The 17,601-nt window shown below is 39.3% G+C and overlaps 1 protein-coding gene across 2 annotated transcripts in view; it reads left to right on the forward strand.

Annotated features, from left to right (window-relative positions):
- nipal2 (NIPA like domain containing 2) overlaps positions 1–17,601 on the forward strand; it is a 45,165-nt gene that overhangs the window by 25,182 nt on the left and 2,382 nt on the right. For both annotated transcript variants that reach the window (XM_062980147.1, XM_003219505.4), the window contains 4 exons: positions 351–447; positions 9,059–9,194; positions 12,795–12,883; positions 17,022–17,085. In XM_062980147.1, coding sequence (XP_062836217.1) covers positions 351–447; positions 9,059–9,194; positions 12,795–12,883; positions 17,022–17,085 — 386 coding nt within the window. The remainder of the gene's footprint in view (positions 1–350; positions 448–9,058; positions 9,195–12,794; positions 12,884–17,021; positions 17,086–17,601) is intronic.

Here is a 17,601-nt window from a genome sequence, read left to right on the forward strand (position 1 = left end):
GATGATACATAGTTTTATATTATAGTTGGATGCCTCTCGTTGCCAGATTATTAGTGCAAAACACACATCCTCTTCCTCTCCCACAATCCTTTGTTTTAAATCCTTTCAAGGCTGTAAAAACAAAACAGGCATTTGAAACAGTAAGAAAGCTTGACAGCAAAATGTGAATGTTTCCTAGTTTTAGACAAGGTTTATGGGAATAATTATTTGATAAATGGCAGAAAGGTTATTCTTTTTCCTCATCCTTTTAAAAGGGGAAGTACGTATTTGACCTCTCATTTAAAATATTTGGCTAAAAACATTGTCTTTTTTTGACTAAATCTTTTCTCTCTCGCCCCCTCTCTTTTCAGATCATAGGAATAATAGCCTTCTGCATTCTTCTGTATTTCTATAAGAGAAGAGAAATCAAGCACATTGTGATTTTGTTAACAATGGTGGCACTGCTAGGTAAGAATATGGCTTGTCCATAACATTTTTTATGGATTTATACTTGTACCCTGGTCCTTGGATTCCTATTGTACAACCATATTTTGTACTGATTGTTCCCAAAACCTTGGTGAAGGGACTGTAATAGAGATTATGTCTACTTCAGTCCATTTTCCCTTTCATCATGGACACTTGGGGCACTCTAGATGTACATTTCTAGCAGCCTCGTTTTAAGAAGGGTTTAGATAAGTTTGGGTGGGTTTGAAGGAGGGCAGTGAGGATGATGAGCACATGGATGCCAGAATGTATGAGGAGAGATTGAAGGAGCTGGGCATATTCAACTTAGTAAAGAGAAAACTATGGGGTGGCATGATTGCACTCTTTAAATACCTCAAGGGCTGCCACAAAGAGGAGGGTGTGGGCTTGGTCTCTGCTCCCTCAGAAGGCAGAGCTAGGTCTAATGGTTTAAAGATACAGGAGAATAGATTTCAATTGAATGTTAGAGGGTGTTCTTGATAGTGAGAGTGGTTTGGTAATTGAACCGATTGCTCAGAGAGGTGATGGGGTCTCCTTTTCTGGATGTCTTCTAAAAGAGGGTGGACAGCTACCTACTATGCATGCTCTAGTTCAGTGGTTCTCAACCTGTGGGTCCCCAGATGTTTTGGCTTTCAACTCCCAAAAACCCTAACAGCTGGTAGGTAAACTGGCTGGGATTTCTGGGAGTTGTAGGCCAAAACACCTGGGGACCCACAGGTCGAGAACCACTGCTCTAGTCGGGGATCCATGGTTCAGAAAGGAGTTGGACCTGATGGTCCATAGAGCCCTTCCTACTCTGTGATTCTATGATTCTTATATCAAGAAATGGACCTTGTATTATCAGTTTGTGTTCTAGACTCTGGAATAGCAGAACGCATACTTGCCCCATCTTCTGTTATCCCTTCATATCATTAAAGATAGCTATCATATAATGCCCCAAGATGCATCTATACTATAGAATGAATGCAGTTTGACACCACTTTAACTGCCATGATTCAATGCTATGGGATCCTGAGACTTGTAGTTTGATAAGGCACCGGCAGTCTTTAGCAGAGGAAGCTAAAGACCTTGTAAAACTACCACTCCCATGAATCCATAGCATTGATTTATGGCAATTAAAGTGGTGTCAAACTGTATTAATTCTAAAGTGTAGATGCACCTTTAGTTTTTCTTTCTCCAAGCTAAACTTATCCAATTCTATAAGCCATTTCTCATGGGGCTTGGTTTCCAGATTTTTTACCACTGAGGTCATCTTCTTCTGAACATATTCCATCTTATCAATATCTATCTTGAAAAGTAGTGTCCAGAAATACATACAGTATGCCAAGAAAACTTTGTTTATTCAACTACTCCTATACAGAGTCTCCCATGCACTACCATGCAGGGGACCAAACTTGTTTTATTCAAAGTGAGCTGCAGCTCTTGTTTCTTCCATATTAACCCATGCCAGTACACTGTTACATGTTTAAATAGAAACCACAGTAAGCTTATTACAGTTGGATTTCTCTGAATTGCTTCCTTTCTACTTTACCAGTTCTTCTCAGGAGGAGTGAATTAGAAATTTTGTCCAATACTAGATGAAGTAACCTTACTTAATGCTCCAGTCATAAAAGCCAAAGTCTATCTAGATGCCTAGCAGAAGCATAGATAAACTGCAGGGCTATTGGTTGTATGTGCACATCAAGAGACATCCTTAGCTTTTGTGTTTGCACTCTCATTTTAAGACCTATTTCATCTTGGATGTGAGAGCCAATGCAAATAAAAGATTTAGGATTGCACACAGCTTTGTGTGCGTCATGATACACTTAGATGGAAACATGATTTCGTTGTTTGCACAGTAAAGTGCTGTTCAGACCAGAAGAATCAGGGTGTGGGCATATGCTATAGTCCCTTGAGAACTGTTCTGAATAAAATCTGTTGATATTAATGGCATATAGGTAATACACCATGAATTGGACACAGGACTATACTCATTGTTTCAAATCCTATGCCAAGTTTGGAATAGTTGGTTGTATTACAGATACTGGGATCCATGGCCATCAGCCAAGTTGGCTGGCGGGTTTTGAGAGCAGTATTCTAAAAAAGTAATTTTTAAAAAATCTGGCCATGTGTGATGGAGTGCCCTTGATAGATTGTGTCAAAACATTTGGCTGAGTTATAGTTTTTAAAGTTATTTTGTGTTTCTGATAGAACCTAAATATCTTAAAGGTGCCTATCTGATCTGGGAAGCTAAGTAGGATCAGCCCCGGTTAATACTTTGATGGGAGAGAGCCAATGCATATCAGGGGTTGTAGGCTGTATTTCAGAGGAAGGAACTGGAAAAGCCACCTCTGAGTATTTCCTGCCTAAGAAAAACCTACGAAATGCATGGGGTTACCGTAGGTTGACAGGTGACTTAAAACACACATGTTTCAGAGCCACACATTATAATTAACAGCTTAAGCTTAGGTTACTCAGTGGATTGTACTTCATACATCACTGCACTTATTCATTAGCAGCTGGTCTCAATTCTCAATATTTTGTTGGGGATTTCTTTTTCTTTTCCCCTTAGGATGACATCAAGCACTGTAAGGCAGAAAATTTTGGCAACAGTTTCAAAAGTGTTTGAAGTCATGCAAGTATGCATCTTTTGTGATGAACTCACCTACTGAACTTAGCTTGTCCAAGAGAAAGAGATTAGTGTCTCAAGAGTATTTTCACAACTTTTTCAATATTCATGTTTGATTCAGTGGCTGGGGTCACCTTGCTATTTCCCACAAGAAATGTACAAAGTATATATGACAACTATATGTATCCCCGTACTATCTCCCAGTGTCTAGGCATATATCACCAAAATCCTGTTGCTGACATACATTGGCGTAACCCCCTGTTATGGCAGATTTATGTCCATTTAAGGTTTTTGCAGGAGGTATTCAGTACCTCCTTCAAAATGACAATCTAGCGGATGCATCCTCATCTGATAGCTGCAGTGTATCATAGGATGTGATGTCTCATGGGCCTTGTAGTCCCGTTCCTAGTACTATCGTGTACTACTCTGTAGCCTGGGTCCTGACATAGGAGCATGTGGATCCCAAGCATGATCCAAATGTATTCTTGCAACAAGGAAAAGGAAACAGCCATTGCTCTTTCAGATATGAGAGAAGATCATTCTTCCTTTTTTTTCCAATCGCAAAACTATGCCACATTGCATTCAGACCTACCTACCTACCTTCTGCTCATATTAGCCATTGATGGGCTCTGGAGATGTGCTTTAGTGCCCTCAGCTAAAGCAGTGGTTCCCAACCTTTGGGCCTCCAGGTGTTTTGGACTTCAACTCCCAAAAATCCCAGCCAGTTTACCAGCTGTTAGGAACTGTGGGAGCTGAAGTCCAAAACACCTGGAGGCCCAAAGGTTGGGAACCACTGAACTAAATTCATACTTAAAGGAAGGGGAGGCCCAAAGCCAGGAAACTTTCTTTAATGTAAGCCGCTTTGGGTCCCATTGTGGAAAGAAAAGGCGGAATATAAATAAACATAAGCAATAATAATAATAATAATAATAATAATAATAATAATAATACAAAGTATGGATTGTCAATGTCGCAATCCCAGGTGATGGCAGGATTGAGGAGAAACAACTGGAAAAGTTGACACAATATGAGGATTTAAAGATCGAACTACCAAGACTCTGGCACAAGCCAGTCAAGGTGGATCCAGTAGTGATCGGCACACTGGGTGCAGTGCCTAAAGACCTTGGCCTGCACTTAAACAAAATCGGCACTGACAAAATTACCATCTGCCAGCTGCAGAAGGCCACCTTACTGGGATCTGCTCGCATTATTCGCCTATACATCACACAGTCCTAGACACTTGGGAAGTGTCCGACGTGTGATCCAATTCAACAGCCAGCAGAGTGTCTGCTGTGGACTCATCTTGTTGTGAAAATAATAATAATCCTACACAGTTAAAAAAATCCAAAATTGCTCCCTGAAGTAGCTGCCTTACTCTACCTAATACAAAAGTGGGCATAATTTGGAGTTGAGAAGACTGCCTCTGTTGATTTTGACTCCTCCACAGCTCTGTAGTGTTTTTTTGTGGCTGCCTTTTTGGGCAGTAGGGTGTATCACTTCCAGGTTGGTTTTCCCAGAAGAGTTCTAGCTCCTTCAATACAGGAGATACCCCACCCCACCTCAACAGCATGTAACCAGCTTGCAAAAGGACTTCCTAAGTTTAAAATAGAGTTTGAGGGGCATAAAGCCCCTTTGAATCCAAGGGGCAAGTTTAGATTCTCCCACCATTGGGCTGCATGCAGTTTATAAGTACACAGTTTCTACCTCTTAACTAATAGCAAAACTGTCCTGCTCAGAGAGGGAGAAAAGGATGGTGTCTTGAACATCTTTTGGCATAAAATGCATATTTAGATGGTTTCTGAACCTAGAACGGAATGTGTGTACTCATACACCATTTCCTATTCCTTATCGTTCAACTTTTCACAGATCAACAACAACTTATTTATTTATTTGCTACATTTATATGCCACCCTTCTCACCCCAAAGGGGATTCAGAGTGACTTACAAATTAAATTTACATACTATATTACAGTATTAGCATAGTACAATACTGGCAATAAATTACTATATTGTACTATATCAATATATTGTAATATTATGACATGTAAAATATAATATATTTTATATATTTATATATATAATATAACTACAACCTAATTTTATTTGTTTCCTGTCTCTCCTTATGGTTTGAAGCAGGGTACATCACAGTTAGAACACATTACCTTAAAATACATATTCTAAAACATATAAGTGCATATATTAAAATGCATAGTACAAAGGTTAACATACAATACAGATAGAATGTACAGATACTGCAGCAGTTTGCTTTTTCTTGGGAAGACTAAGATTCTCTTTTCTTAATTGACTGCAAACTACTTTGAACTCAAGTTTGTGACAGCTGAAGCAAACAAATTAGTGAAGTGTGAAAAGGAGAGAGAAACTGGAACATTGTAAAAGCATCTGAAGAAGTAGCATGTCAAATTGGGACATTTGGAGGGTTTGCTACTTTCCAACTGCTCATGATCAGTTCAAAGAGTAAACCTGCAAGATAACCTGCTGTGTTATTTTATTGTGGATGAGTTCTCTAAGAGCTCTGTTGAATCTCTTTCGTCCTCCCTAATCCATATGTACAAATTGCCAGAAGTCACAAGGCTTTACACATGTCTGCCACACTAATCATAATAACCAGAATGGCTTGTGTTTTGTTGGCACAGGGAAGGTTTTATTTCCCCTGGAATGGGAGCAGAGAAGTGTTCATATAAAGCTCAGCTCTGGAAACTGGCTCCTTGAGAACCACCTTTCTTCGTGGCTAATCTGGAATTTACAATACAGAACAAGCGACCAGGGTTTCTGGCCTTCCTGCTGTTACAAATGATGTCACTTTTCAGCTGCTGCAGAAGCATTCAGTAGATGAGATCCGTTATCAGAGCCCACAAAACCAATTCACCCCTTCTTTGGTTCACATTCATCAGGAGAACAAATTTCTGTATTTAATATTTTTAAAAGGCTCTTAGGGGCTTCCTATGCCTGATTGTTAAACTTATATGGAAGCTGGGTGGAAATGGCCCCGCCAGTCGCTGATAATACTGTCTACTTTAATATCTTCACCTTCCAGCAATATAGCTGTCAGCAGGAAGGACGGAAATGGCGAGTTTTATTGGATTCTTTTTTATTATTATTTTTTACACCAGTTGACTCTGCTTGCACAAAGCCACATGCCAGCAGGGAACTTGTCAGGATTTTTCTCCTGTTACTTTTCACCTTGACACCCAAGTTGAATACAAGACAAGGATCTTGAATACAAGGGTTTAATTGTTTTATATTTTATAGTCATATTTTAATGCATTAACATTGTTTTGATTTGCATTGTGTCATATTTATTGCTGGCAAATTAAAGTCCCGATATCAGAGAAAGGTGGGATAAAAATTAAATAAAGCTAAAATTGATCCATGCCAACCCATGACTGTTCACTGGAATATTCTCCATTCTGGTCTTTTTCAAATGTTATTTGTTTAATTTCTTGTCTGAAGGGGGAAAAAGCTCTTTGTCAGTTGGCTGAAAGTGAGCAGATAAGGAATCAGCACAGCATCCAGGAGAATTTCAATATGGGAATAGCCACCAAGAAGGTCCTCATCAGAGATGCCTGTGAAAATATGGGACCATGAGAAAGCCCTCCATCAGTGATCTTAAAACTCAGGATCCTCATATCCTGTGATGCGGCAGCTAATAAAGCCTACATGGTTCTAAGCTGCATCAATTAACATAGCGTCTGGGTCCAGGGAAGTGATAGTATCCCTCTGTTCTGCCTTCATCAGATCTCAAAGCATCTGGATTACACAGCATTCATTTCTAGGCATCACAGTTCATGAAAGATATTGATAAGTTGGAATATATCTTGGAGAGAGTAACCAACATGGTAAATGGTCTGGAAACCAAGCCAGATAAGCAGCAACTGAGAGGCTGGGTCTGTTTAGCTTGGAGAAGAGATGGTTAAGAGGGGACATAATAGCCATGTTTAAATATTTGACAGGATATCATATTGAAGATGGAACAAGCTTGTTTTCTACTGTTCCAGAGACTAAAACAGGTATGGGCAAACCTAGGCCCTCCAGGTGTTTTGGACTTCAACTCCCACAATTCCTAACAGCCGGTAGGCTGTTAGGAATTGTGGAAGTTGAAGTCCAAAACACCTGGAGGGCCCAAGTTTGCCCATGCCTGGACTAAAACATAAGACAATGGATTCAAATTCCAGGAAAAGAGACTCTACTTAAACATTAGTAAAAACTTCCTGATGGTCAGAGATGTTTGACAGAGAAGTTCCTTCTCTTGAGGTTAAAAATATTCTGGGTAGGCATCTGTCAGGAGTGCTTTGGTTGTGCATTCCTGCATAGCAGGGGTTGAACTAGATGAAAATTGTGGTCTTTTCCAGTTCTATGATTCTATGATAGGGAGTTCTTGTTGATCATTCAGCCTCAAGCTATAAAGGCCTTTATTGGGGCCTATAAATGGAGCACTAGCTAGTGACGTTTTTGCAACATAGGAATTGTAAACTGTATTTTCTATAACCATCTCTGATCTGCATTCTGGCCACAGCATTCGGGACCCAATTAAGTTTCTAAACAGTTTCTAAACTCTGTCTCATCTCAAATATGCCACTATAATCCAAATGGGATATAAACAAGTTATGCATCATTCTGTATCACTCTTAATTCCCCAACATTCCTAACACATTTAGGACAGATTTATGTAAATATGCATGTTCGGGACTCTATTAACTTAGCACCAAAGAGAAAGTTTGGTACAAGTGAAAGACCCATTTTCCTCTATGCATTCTTGTTAAAAGATATGCATAGATAAGTCCCCCTTTGGGGATGAGAAGGGCAGGATAGAAATACAGTAAAATAAATAGATATACAGTAGAGTCTCACTTATCCAAGCTAAACGGACCGGCAGAAGCTTGGATAAGCGAATATCTTGGATAATAAGGAGGGATTAAGGAAAAGCCTATTAAACATCAAATTAGGTTATGATTTTACAAATTAAGCACCAAAACATCATGTTATACAACAAATTTGACAGAAAAAGTAGTTCAATATGCAGGAATGTTACGTTGTAATTACTGTATTTACAAATTTAGCACCAAAATATCACGATAGATTGAAAACATTGACTACAAAAATGGCTTGGATAATCCAGAGGCTTGGATAAGCGAGACTCTACTGTAGTACAGGAATTTGTGTGACTTGAAGACATCAAGATTCATGGTGGAAAGCCTAATTAGCCAGTCCAAGATCCTGTGGGTAAAATATACAAGGTCCAATTCAGACTTACGTGGCAACCTATGCACATCTCCTCCAGTTAAGGATTGCACTCTTAAATTAGCCAAATTTATATCCTGTTGAAATCCATGGGACTATTTCATTGTGATTTAAGTTCCATCAACTTCAATGGAAAGTAAATACAATTAATGTACTGGGTGATTATATAAATGCCTATAATAATTTAAATCTGTTCTAACTATCTAAAAATCAGATAAGAGAATCAAACAAAATAAGTCAAAACCAGACCATGGTCACTACAGTCCAAAAGCTCCTTGGTCCCAAAGTGAATCCAGCCTCAGAGCAAAGTAGGGCTCTTGGGGTGAATTCATTTGAGAGACCATGCAGTGCTTTGCAGAAGAGGCTGGTATTCACGCATTCATGAAGGACATATTTGAGCAATGAGCTATGAGGTTCACGTGCATGCATACATCATCTGCTTGCTGGATTATTTGTATATGTACAGTTGTTCCTCTGTTTCCACAGATTTTTCATCCATGGATTCACCCAGCAATTGCTTTAAAATACTTTTTGAAACAATCCCAAAGACAGTATTTGACTTTGCCACTTTATATAGGGAGCACCATTTTACTTCGCCATTGTACATAATGGGACTTGATCATCCATGGATTTTGGTATCCATGGGGGATTCTGAAACCAAGCCCCAGATGAGACCAAGGACCCACTCTCTGTGTATATTCACCTCTTTATTTGTTTATTTCCCACCAGCATCTATGACCATCATTTCAGTGAAAGCTGTGGCAGCCATGATAACACTTTCTGTGGAGGGGAACATGCAGTTGACTTACCTCATTTTTTATCTCATGTTCATTCTCATGGTAGTAACTTGTGTGTTCCAAATGAAGTAAGTTTTCTTTAAGAATGTGTGTGTGTGTGTATAAATATATATGTTCATGTGCTAACTTGTTTCCCCATCATCAGCTATATGCATTAATTTTTATTTAATGCTTAGGCTTATGCCTTAGAAATACCGCCAAACCTTGACAGGCCCTTGCCATATTCAGTACTGCTTATTTCAGGCACAGATGCATGATTACGAGCTCACTTCTCAGCTTGATTTATGATCATGATGCTTTATTTCCCTGTTAACTAGCCATGCAGGTTTTTCCTAAATGCACTTGCACATTTCAAGCCAGCTGAGCTTTATTGTCTTCCTGCTGCTTTCTTACTTTGACATTTACTATTGCTCATAGCCTTGCTGTTCATCACTAACACCCAGATCTACTTTTGCTGATCTCTCTCTTAATGCTCTGTATTCACAAATTGTAGCAAGACACACTCTTATGTCTTGGCTTGATCTCCATAGAACAGATGAACACAGATGAAATAATTTTTGTTTGTTTAGTTATGAGGGTCTATGTATATAACACAGCCCTCGTATCCATGGGGTACATGTTTCTGGACTTTGCATGGATATGTGAAACCATAGATAATACAAAACCCTATTGAAATGAAAGACTTCTGGTCCAATAACATAATAAAATTGTGCAGGAAAATACCTAGAGAGGACAGTTTTTCTCAGAAATGGATAAATGAAACTGCAGATACTGGAGTTGTACTATACTAGAACTAAACTTTCCCAACCGACTGCCTTTTAAATATATTGAACTCTCATCTATTGATCATGCCGGGTGGAGAGTGATAGGTGCTATATTCCTGTCTATTTGATAGACACTAAGTGAAACTGCTCTAATGCAGTGAGATATATAGACTTATTTTTATTGAACTGGAACATCTTTCTGAATCTGCTTTCTGGCAGATTAACCTGACTTTGATAGAGTTGCTGTGAGCTTTCTGGGCTGTATGGCCATGTTCCAGAAGCATTCTTTCCTGATGTTTCACCCACATTCTCAGAGGTTGTGAGGTACGGTATATTGAAAACTAAGCAAGGGAGGTTTATATATCTCACAACCTCTGAGGATGCCTGCCATAGATGTGGGCTAAACATCAGGAGAGAATGCTTCTGGAACATGGCCATACAACCCAGAAAATTCTCAGCAACCCATTGATTCCAGCCATGAAAGCCTTCGACAACACACTGACTTTGATAGAGAGCACAATGTTTTTTAGATCAGTACTAGATGGTACAGGATAGGAGATAGCCATTTGCATAAAATAATTATAATTGTTATTATTGATATTCTACTTTCTCCCTTTAAAACAGACTCAAAGCTGCTTAACATTAAAACCAATGCACTGCAATTTAAAACCTAAAAATATACAAACACTAAAATAAAACTAAAATAAACAGTTAAAACCCTTAAGAGCAATTAACAATATTCATGGCTAAAACCACAGCTCCCCCTGACTTGATCTTTAAAAAATCCTTATTTCAAAGCATGCCTGAATGAAAGGAAGCCATTCTGGCTTCTCTGGGCAAGGAGTTCCAGAACTCACTCATTGAAATTGTTATTCACATTTTGGCCAAAGTACTTTCCTCTTTTTATCTGCGGTGTTTACCAAAAATGTGATACTCGCATCAGGCAAACACCAACTATGAAAAGCAGGATTAATTGAGAATGAACATGAGCATCCAAAGTATGCTTCATTATATAAGTTCACCAGTGGGATTACTCCTTTCCGCATATAGAAGTAATGCTGAGAAATAGCAAAAGTATTCAAGTTCCTTGTTTGTATGAAGAGACGGATTAATGAGGAGTAATCATGGGCAACAAGTTCAGAACATCCAAAATGCTCTTTACAAGAGTGTCTGCACTGCAATTACTCTTCTCAGCACAAAACAAAGCAACAGAGCAGGGTTGTTTTCGGGGATTTGGTTGGTAAGAAACAGAATATAGAGCTAGTGGATCAGGGACTTTGCCTCCTGTACTTTAGCTACTGGTCGAGCTCTTCAAGAATAGCTTGCAACCAAACCTAACCCAAACCTCATTATAGCAATTCATTTAAACCACCTCCCTTTTGCAACATCTCCATGCATTTGTGTTGGATTTCTTCAGGCTGACATTGGAACAAGTGGCCAAAAGTAATGAGGTGTTGCAGTGGCTTTGAAATCCTGACTATCCATGAATATGTAGGATTTTATTTTATTTTTACAGTTCCATGGAGACTGCTCAGCAGTTGATGAAATAGCCATGCAGTCACTCTTTAATGTGTAAAACAGACTAGGAGCTGGTCTTACACATATCGTGAGCCATTTCTAGTGTTCCTCTATTCAAACATTTTCAATATTTATATTTTCAGCCTCAAGTGTAAGGTCTTCATCCAACTTCTTTGTCCTGTGGTGGCTCTCTTACAGTTTTTATGCTTTAGTGGCCCTCCTTCTCTGCTTGGGAACTTTGATAAGGCTTTGATATAACTACCTACATTCACCCCCAAATCAGTAATGATATAATGTAGCACTCCAGTAACTTACATCAGTTCTGTAAGACCCACACTTTCAATCAGGAAAATGAAGGGATTCGTTTTTACGTTGGGTCAGATCATTTCTCCATCTAGCAAAGTATTTTCTGCTCTGACTGGCAGTAAACCCATATGGAGGATTTGTGTATGAGGTTGAAAGACTTGACCTGAAGGGTTTGTGAGGGGATAGAAAGAACACATGCACTTATTTGCTTTATGGGCAAAAATGGGTGCCAAAATCTTGTTGGGGATCGATGAATGCATATATAGTCAATCCTGTCCTGATCCCTGCAATCCCCACTTACCAGGCAACAGCCACTGCAATAGATTTGGGGGGGGGGGGTGTCTGTTCCCCTGTTAATTGTGAATCAAGTAACTGACATTCCCACCTTCTACTATGAGCAATTTCTGGTGCAACAGACAGAAGCAGGATCCTGGTCACAATTCCTCTTCATGATGGAGATTGTTTGCACAAAGGTGGGACCGTTAGGTGACTGCATCCAAAACAACAGGGAAGCAGTAACCTCATTAATTACAGAGGCTGCTACCCGGTAAATTGGGGTTGGAAGGTTATCATGGTCTGTATGTATTCTGTAAATTACAGATCATCGGAATGATCCTGAATATGAAACTGGGGCTGTGAATATGAAACAGTTATGAGTTCATAACCCTTAGTTACACATTCGTAACCTGAGTATAAACAGAATTGTGGGGTCTTGCATGGGAAAAAAAAATCTTGTTTCAAGATAGACATATTTTTTTGTTCATGTTTCTGTTTTCTGTGCAAAAAAACCAGCTACAATGCACACTTTGGCATGGGTAAAAATTGCACAGTTGTTGGCCGCAAACTGGTGACCTAGAGCAGTGGTTCTCAACCTGGGATCCCCAGATGTTTTTGGCCTTCAGCTCCCAGAAATCCTAACAGATGGTAAATTGGCTGGGATTTCTGGGAGTTGTAGGCCAAAAACATCTGAGGATCCCAGGTTGAAAACCACTGACCTAGAGGATACCAGTTTGTGGAAGCTTCACTTAGGTTTTGCATACTTATTGACATGCCTGTGAAATGTTGTATATTTTCCCTTAGGTTCTTGAACCAAGCAATGAAGCTCTATGATGCTGGAGAAGTCATCCTAATCAATTATATGTTCTTCACTATTAGCGCTATCTTGGCAGGTCAGCATACACCTCTTAACCAATTCAGAAGTGTCAGAAATATTTCTTCTAACAGGAGAGCGAACAGTTTGACTTTATTCATGCATTCTTACTTATGCACCCTTATGTAAAACCAAGCTCCCAAGTTCCATCAGGAACCACAGTTCCTGTGATCACCTTAAACTCCTGTTTCTGTTAGGCCTAATCAGTATGATCAATGTTGAGGCATAATGGAAGTCACAATTCATCCTATTATTTTTTTTATTATTATTATTGTCATGCTGGTTGTGGTAATAGTTATTGTGGCGATCATTCATTCATTCATTGACCATCTTTTCACCACCACTGAGTCTCACTCAGGCTTAACAGAAATTAAAACAACAACATATGCAAAAGCACACTTAATAATAGTTGTTTAAGTAATTTCCAATGTATTCTTGAAATATTTGTTCCAAAGAGTTTTTGCCCTTGTTTCCCTCTGCTGCTGAGAGAGTATGACTTGCCCAAAATCACCCAGTTCATTTCTGTGGCTGAGTGGAAATTCCAACTTTGGTTTGCAGAATCAAATCACTGCACCATGCTGACTCTCATGAATAAAGTTTCATTACATAGTTAAATACAATGAAACTGTATTTGTTAATTGCCATCAAGTCCACTTCACCTTATGGCAAACCTATGAGTGTGAAATCTTCAAGTGTCCCAGCTGTGAGCAGACCTGCTGTGGTGTTGCAAATTCAGGGCTATGTCTTCCTGGAGCATATCCATCTTGTGTTTGTATGTCCCCTCAAGTCATCTGTTGACTGATTTTGGCTCTATGATATTTTGGCTCTGTAATACCTATAGCACCTGGTATTAAATACTAACCAAGATAGGATTGTCTTTTGTATTAAGTCATTATTTATCATGATATGTCCAAAGTAGTATAGCCTCAGTTTCATCAGTTTGCCTTCTAGGGAGAATTCAAGGAAGTAATATTTGTCGGGTGATGCCGGCAAATAATCTTTCAAAGTCAAGCTAATCTGTATTAATACTGTACAGAAAACTCCTATGATGAAACAATCCAAAACCATTTAAAACAAATCCATTAATGAAACAAAATATACAAGTCAATAAAACAACACACCATTAAAATCTCTTGCAGTCAATTCCTAAAACTCTGTAGGAATCTAAATGTTTCCAGTGGACAGAAGGAGAACAAAGAGGAAGCTCTCCTATATTCTCCAAGGGAAAAGCTTCAAACCCTGAGAGAAGCCACTGAAAAGACATTATCCTATGTTCAGATGTTTCTGTGAAGGTGGTGACACCAAGAGAAAGCCTACAATGAGTAAGACTAAAGGCTTCCTTCTCCTTTAACTTGCTCAAGCAGTGAGATGCAAGTAGACTTTTCCAAGCTGAGGTCTCAGTTGCTCCCAAAGGTCTAAATGACATTGTTATTCTCAGCTAGAGTAAACCCATGGAATCAACAGAAAATGAGTAAGTCCTGATTCATTGTGTATACTCTAGTTTGTTGTTGTGTGCCTTCAAGTCATTTTGGCAACCCTCTTGTGGGATTTTCTTGGCAGTATTTGTTTAGATGGGTTTTGCCTCAGAGTGTGACATGCCCAAGGTCACCAGTGGGTTTCCATGGACTCAAATCCTTGTCCCCAAAGTCTTAGCCCATGGTTCAAATCAATACACCACACCGGCTCTCCTACCCCAGTTAGGACTAAATACAATTGTTATAGAATATAACTGTGCTGAATTCAATTGCTGCTCTAATTAAGACTAACAGTTGTATTTAGGGCCCTCATTGGGGAAAGAGAAAGAAAATAGGTGAGAACTTTTTTTTAAAAAGGGAAGATAAATAGAACTTCTGTTCCATGAGAGAAGAGATGTATAAAGGGCAGGTGACCGGAGATTTATGAAGGACAGGTCATGTGGAGTGCTGTTTTGTCCCATCAAAATAGTATCTTCCGAGTGAATGGCTACTAGTCATTCCCCTGAGGGCACTGTGTCATTGGGGACAAAATATCTCTTCATGGGCCAGGGGTCCTGAAACTGCGGTGGCTGAAACTCCTAAACTTCCCCTAAGGAGAACCACTTCTGTGTTCCTGGATGAAGTGTCCAGAGATTTCTAGCAGGGTTCCCCAAGGACACTCTGAAATACATGCTGCCTCTCAAAATGATGAACATTGCCCTGAAGGCTGGAAAAATTACCAAGTTGGCTGCGGGATTTGAGCATGTGTCCAAAACAGTAACTTTCCCAAGCTCAGCATTCCCCTTGTGTGATATATAAAAGGACACAATGGAGCCAAAGCTAAGCTTTTTAAGTCTCATTGATTGCAGTGGTAGGGAGAAAAAAAGGTTGTGTTTAACTGCCCCATTGAAACCAACGGGATTTAAAAGTAGTTGACCAGGTCCTCCGTGGGGACAAAATCTAATGTCATCAAAATGTAGTTTTCTCAGGTTTGACATTTCCCATCTATGCTGTTTTACAGGTTTATTATAGGTACCTGCCTTGACATACAATGAATGGTTTTCCCATGCGCTCTCTGACTTCTCATTCTCTCTTACCTGCTAAAGTAATTTCAGCAATGATGAGGCAAGCCCCTGAGATAGCAACCAGCTGTGCCTTGTAGCCGAATGTGTATTTTGTTTCATCAGGCTGTATGTACCAGGCTAAAAAGAAAGAATTAGAATGAATAAAAAGCCCATTTTAAGCTATTAAGATTTTATCCTGGGTGAGAACTTTTGAACCAGATACAATTGAAAGGAGACTCCAATTCCATCACATTGTATGCTGTGCTAAGAACAAGCAAGCAAAGTGGGACCAATATACTGCATTTTGCAGTGAGCCAAAAAGTTATTGTTACTATAACTTTTATGACCCCTTTAACACACACAAGGGGCTGCTCTGTCATTGGTTTTTTTCAGGAGTTCTGCATACAAAAATTCCATTAGTTTATGTCAATTACTTATTTGAAGCTCACCAAAGCTTAAAAAAATGGATTGGTTCAGCAGCTGGGTTAAAATAGGCCTGTGCTGTATGATCCAGAGGAAAGAGTGACCCAAAACAGCTGTAATGATGTAACCAAATGGAGAATTTGATTTTGTGTGCTGCTGAGCCAACTCCTAAATATCCTCACTCATACTGAATTTGACCTGCATAAAGTCCTATTAATAGCCAAAGTGAAGAAACTTAGCCCATGCATGCCAGGTTAGCTAATGCAAAACTGGTATCATTATTAATTATTGGCCACGGAAAGTGCTCCTTTGCAAATCAATTAGCCTTAGGAAGTGTTCCCAGTCTGCTGGCATATGTGCTTGCCAGCTACATGCAATTACTGGGCATTTAGTAAAATGGAATAACAAGCTGGAAGCGGCAGAAACAAGCATATGCTCTTATCCATAGTCATTATCCTGGCCCAGCCACTCCAGGATTAACGTCAGTAAGGTTATGTCGGATCTGAAGCTTAGCACTCCATTTCCTTAAGACTGGGTGACAAATCAGCATGAAATTTGGCAATAGCAATTCACACATTAGCCTTCAATCCAGATGTCCCTAACTTGGTGCCTATCAGATATTTGGCACCAAAACTATCTTCCTTTGCCCGTGTCGGCTAAAGAATATTGGGAGTTGTAGTCTGGAATATCCCAAATCAAGAAAGAGGGCTGTTTCAGGCAATGTAATATGTGAGCTAATACTAAAGTTTTCATTTTGTCATAATTATTCCAGTGGGGCTGAGACTGAAGGAAGCTCTGTTGTTCTGGCATATTGTTCCCCTCTTCCTTCTTCCAAAGTTCACATTCCATCATCCTTATCATCCTTATCATCATTGTCAACAACAACAACAACAACAACAACAACATGTATATTTAAAGAATAGTCTATAATAAAGAACTCTTGCAGCACCTTAAAGACTAACTAAAAGAAGGAAGTTGGTGGTTTCCATTTTGTGAATGACTGATGCGCTGGGATATACATCTAACAGTAATCATTTGAAATTCGATGCCCTTCCCTTTCAAGTGGTAAGAGTTTAATTCATGAGTGGCTTGTGGTTGCAAAAATATAGCGATTTCAAATGAGGTCCATGTTTTTGAAACACCCAGTAGAATGTGTTCAGTTCCTGTCAAATTTTTGCCATTCAGGAGGTAATATTGGGGTTTTGTCTTAATCCAGGGGGCATATTTTATCAGGAATTTGCAGACACAGGCTTGCTGAATGGTTTCATGTTTTTCTTTGGGTAAGTATGACCTCTGGAAAACTATTTGCAGGTATGTGTTCAATTTGTTAATGTTATTGCTTATTTTTAATTGTTTGAAAGGATGCCACATTGAGGAGGGGGCATGTTTGTTTTCTGCTGCTCTGGAGGCTAGGACACAATGGAGAAATAGATTCAAATGGCAAGAAAAGAGATTCCACCTAAACATCAGGAAGAACTTGCTGATGGGGAGATCTGTTTGGCAGTGGAATGTGTGTTGGAGTCTCCTTCTCTGGAGGTTTTTAAGCCAAAGCTGGATGGCTGTCTGTCAGGGGTGCTTTGATTCTGTGTTCATGGATTGCAGGGTATTGGACTGGCTGACCCTTGTGGTTTCTTCCCATTCTATGATTCTGTGTTCCAGGATTTTTAAAGAAAATATCTTGTGTAAATTGTGGGGAATTATCTGAAGATTTCAATGGATTGAAGCTTAGCATGTGGACTGGGTGTGTGGTTAGGGTTAGGGTTTAACATTCCCAGTTATGTTTTCAATGGAAGAAA

The sequence above is a fragment of the Anolis carolinensis genome, chromosome 4 (assembly GCF_035594765.1).
Source record: "Anolis carolinensis isolate JA03-04 chromosome 4, rAnoCar3.1.pri, whole genome shotgun sequence".
Lineage (NCBI taxonomy): Eukaryota > Metazoa > Chordata > Lepidosauria > Squamata > Dactyloidae > Anolis > Anolis carolinensis.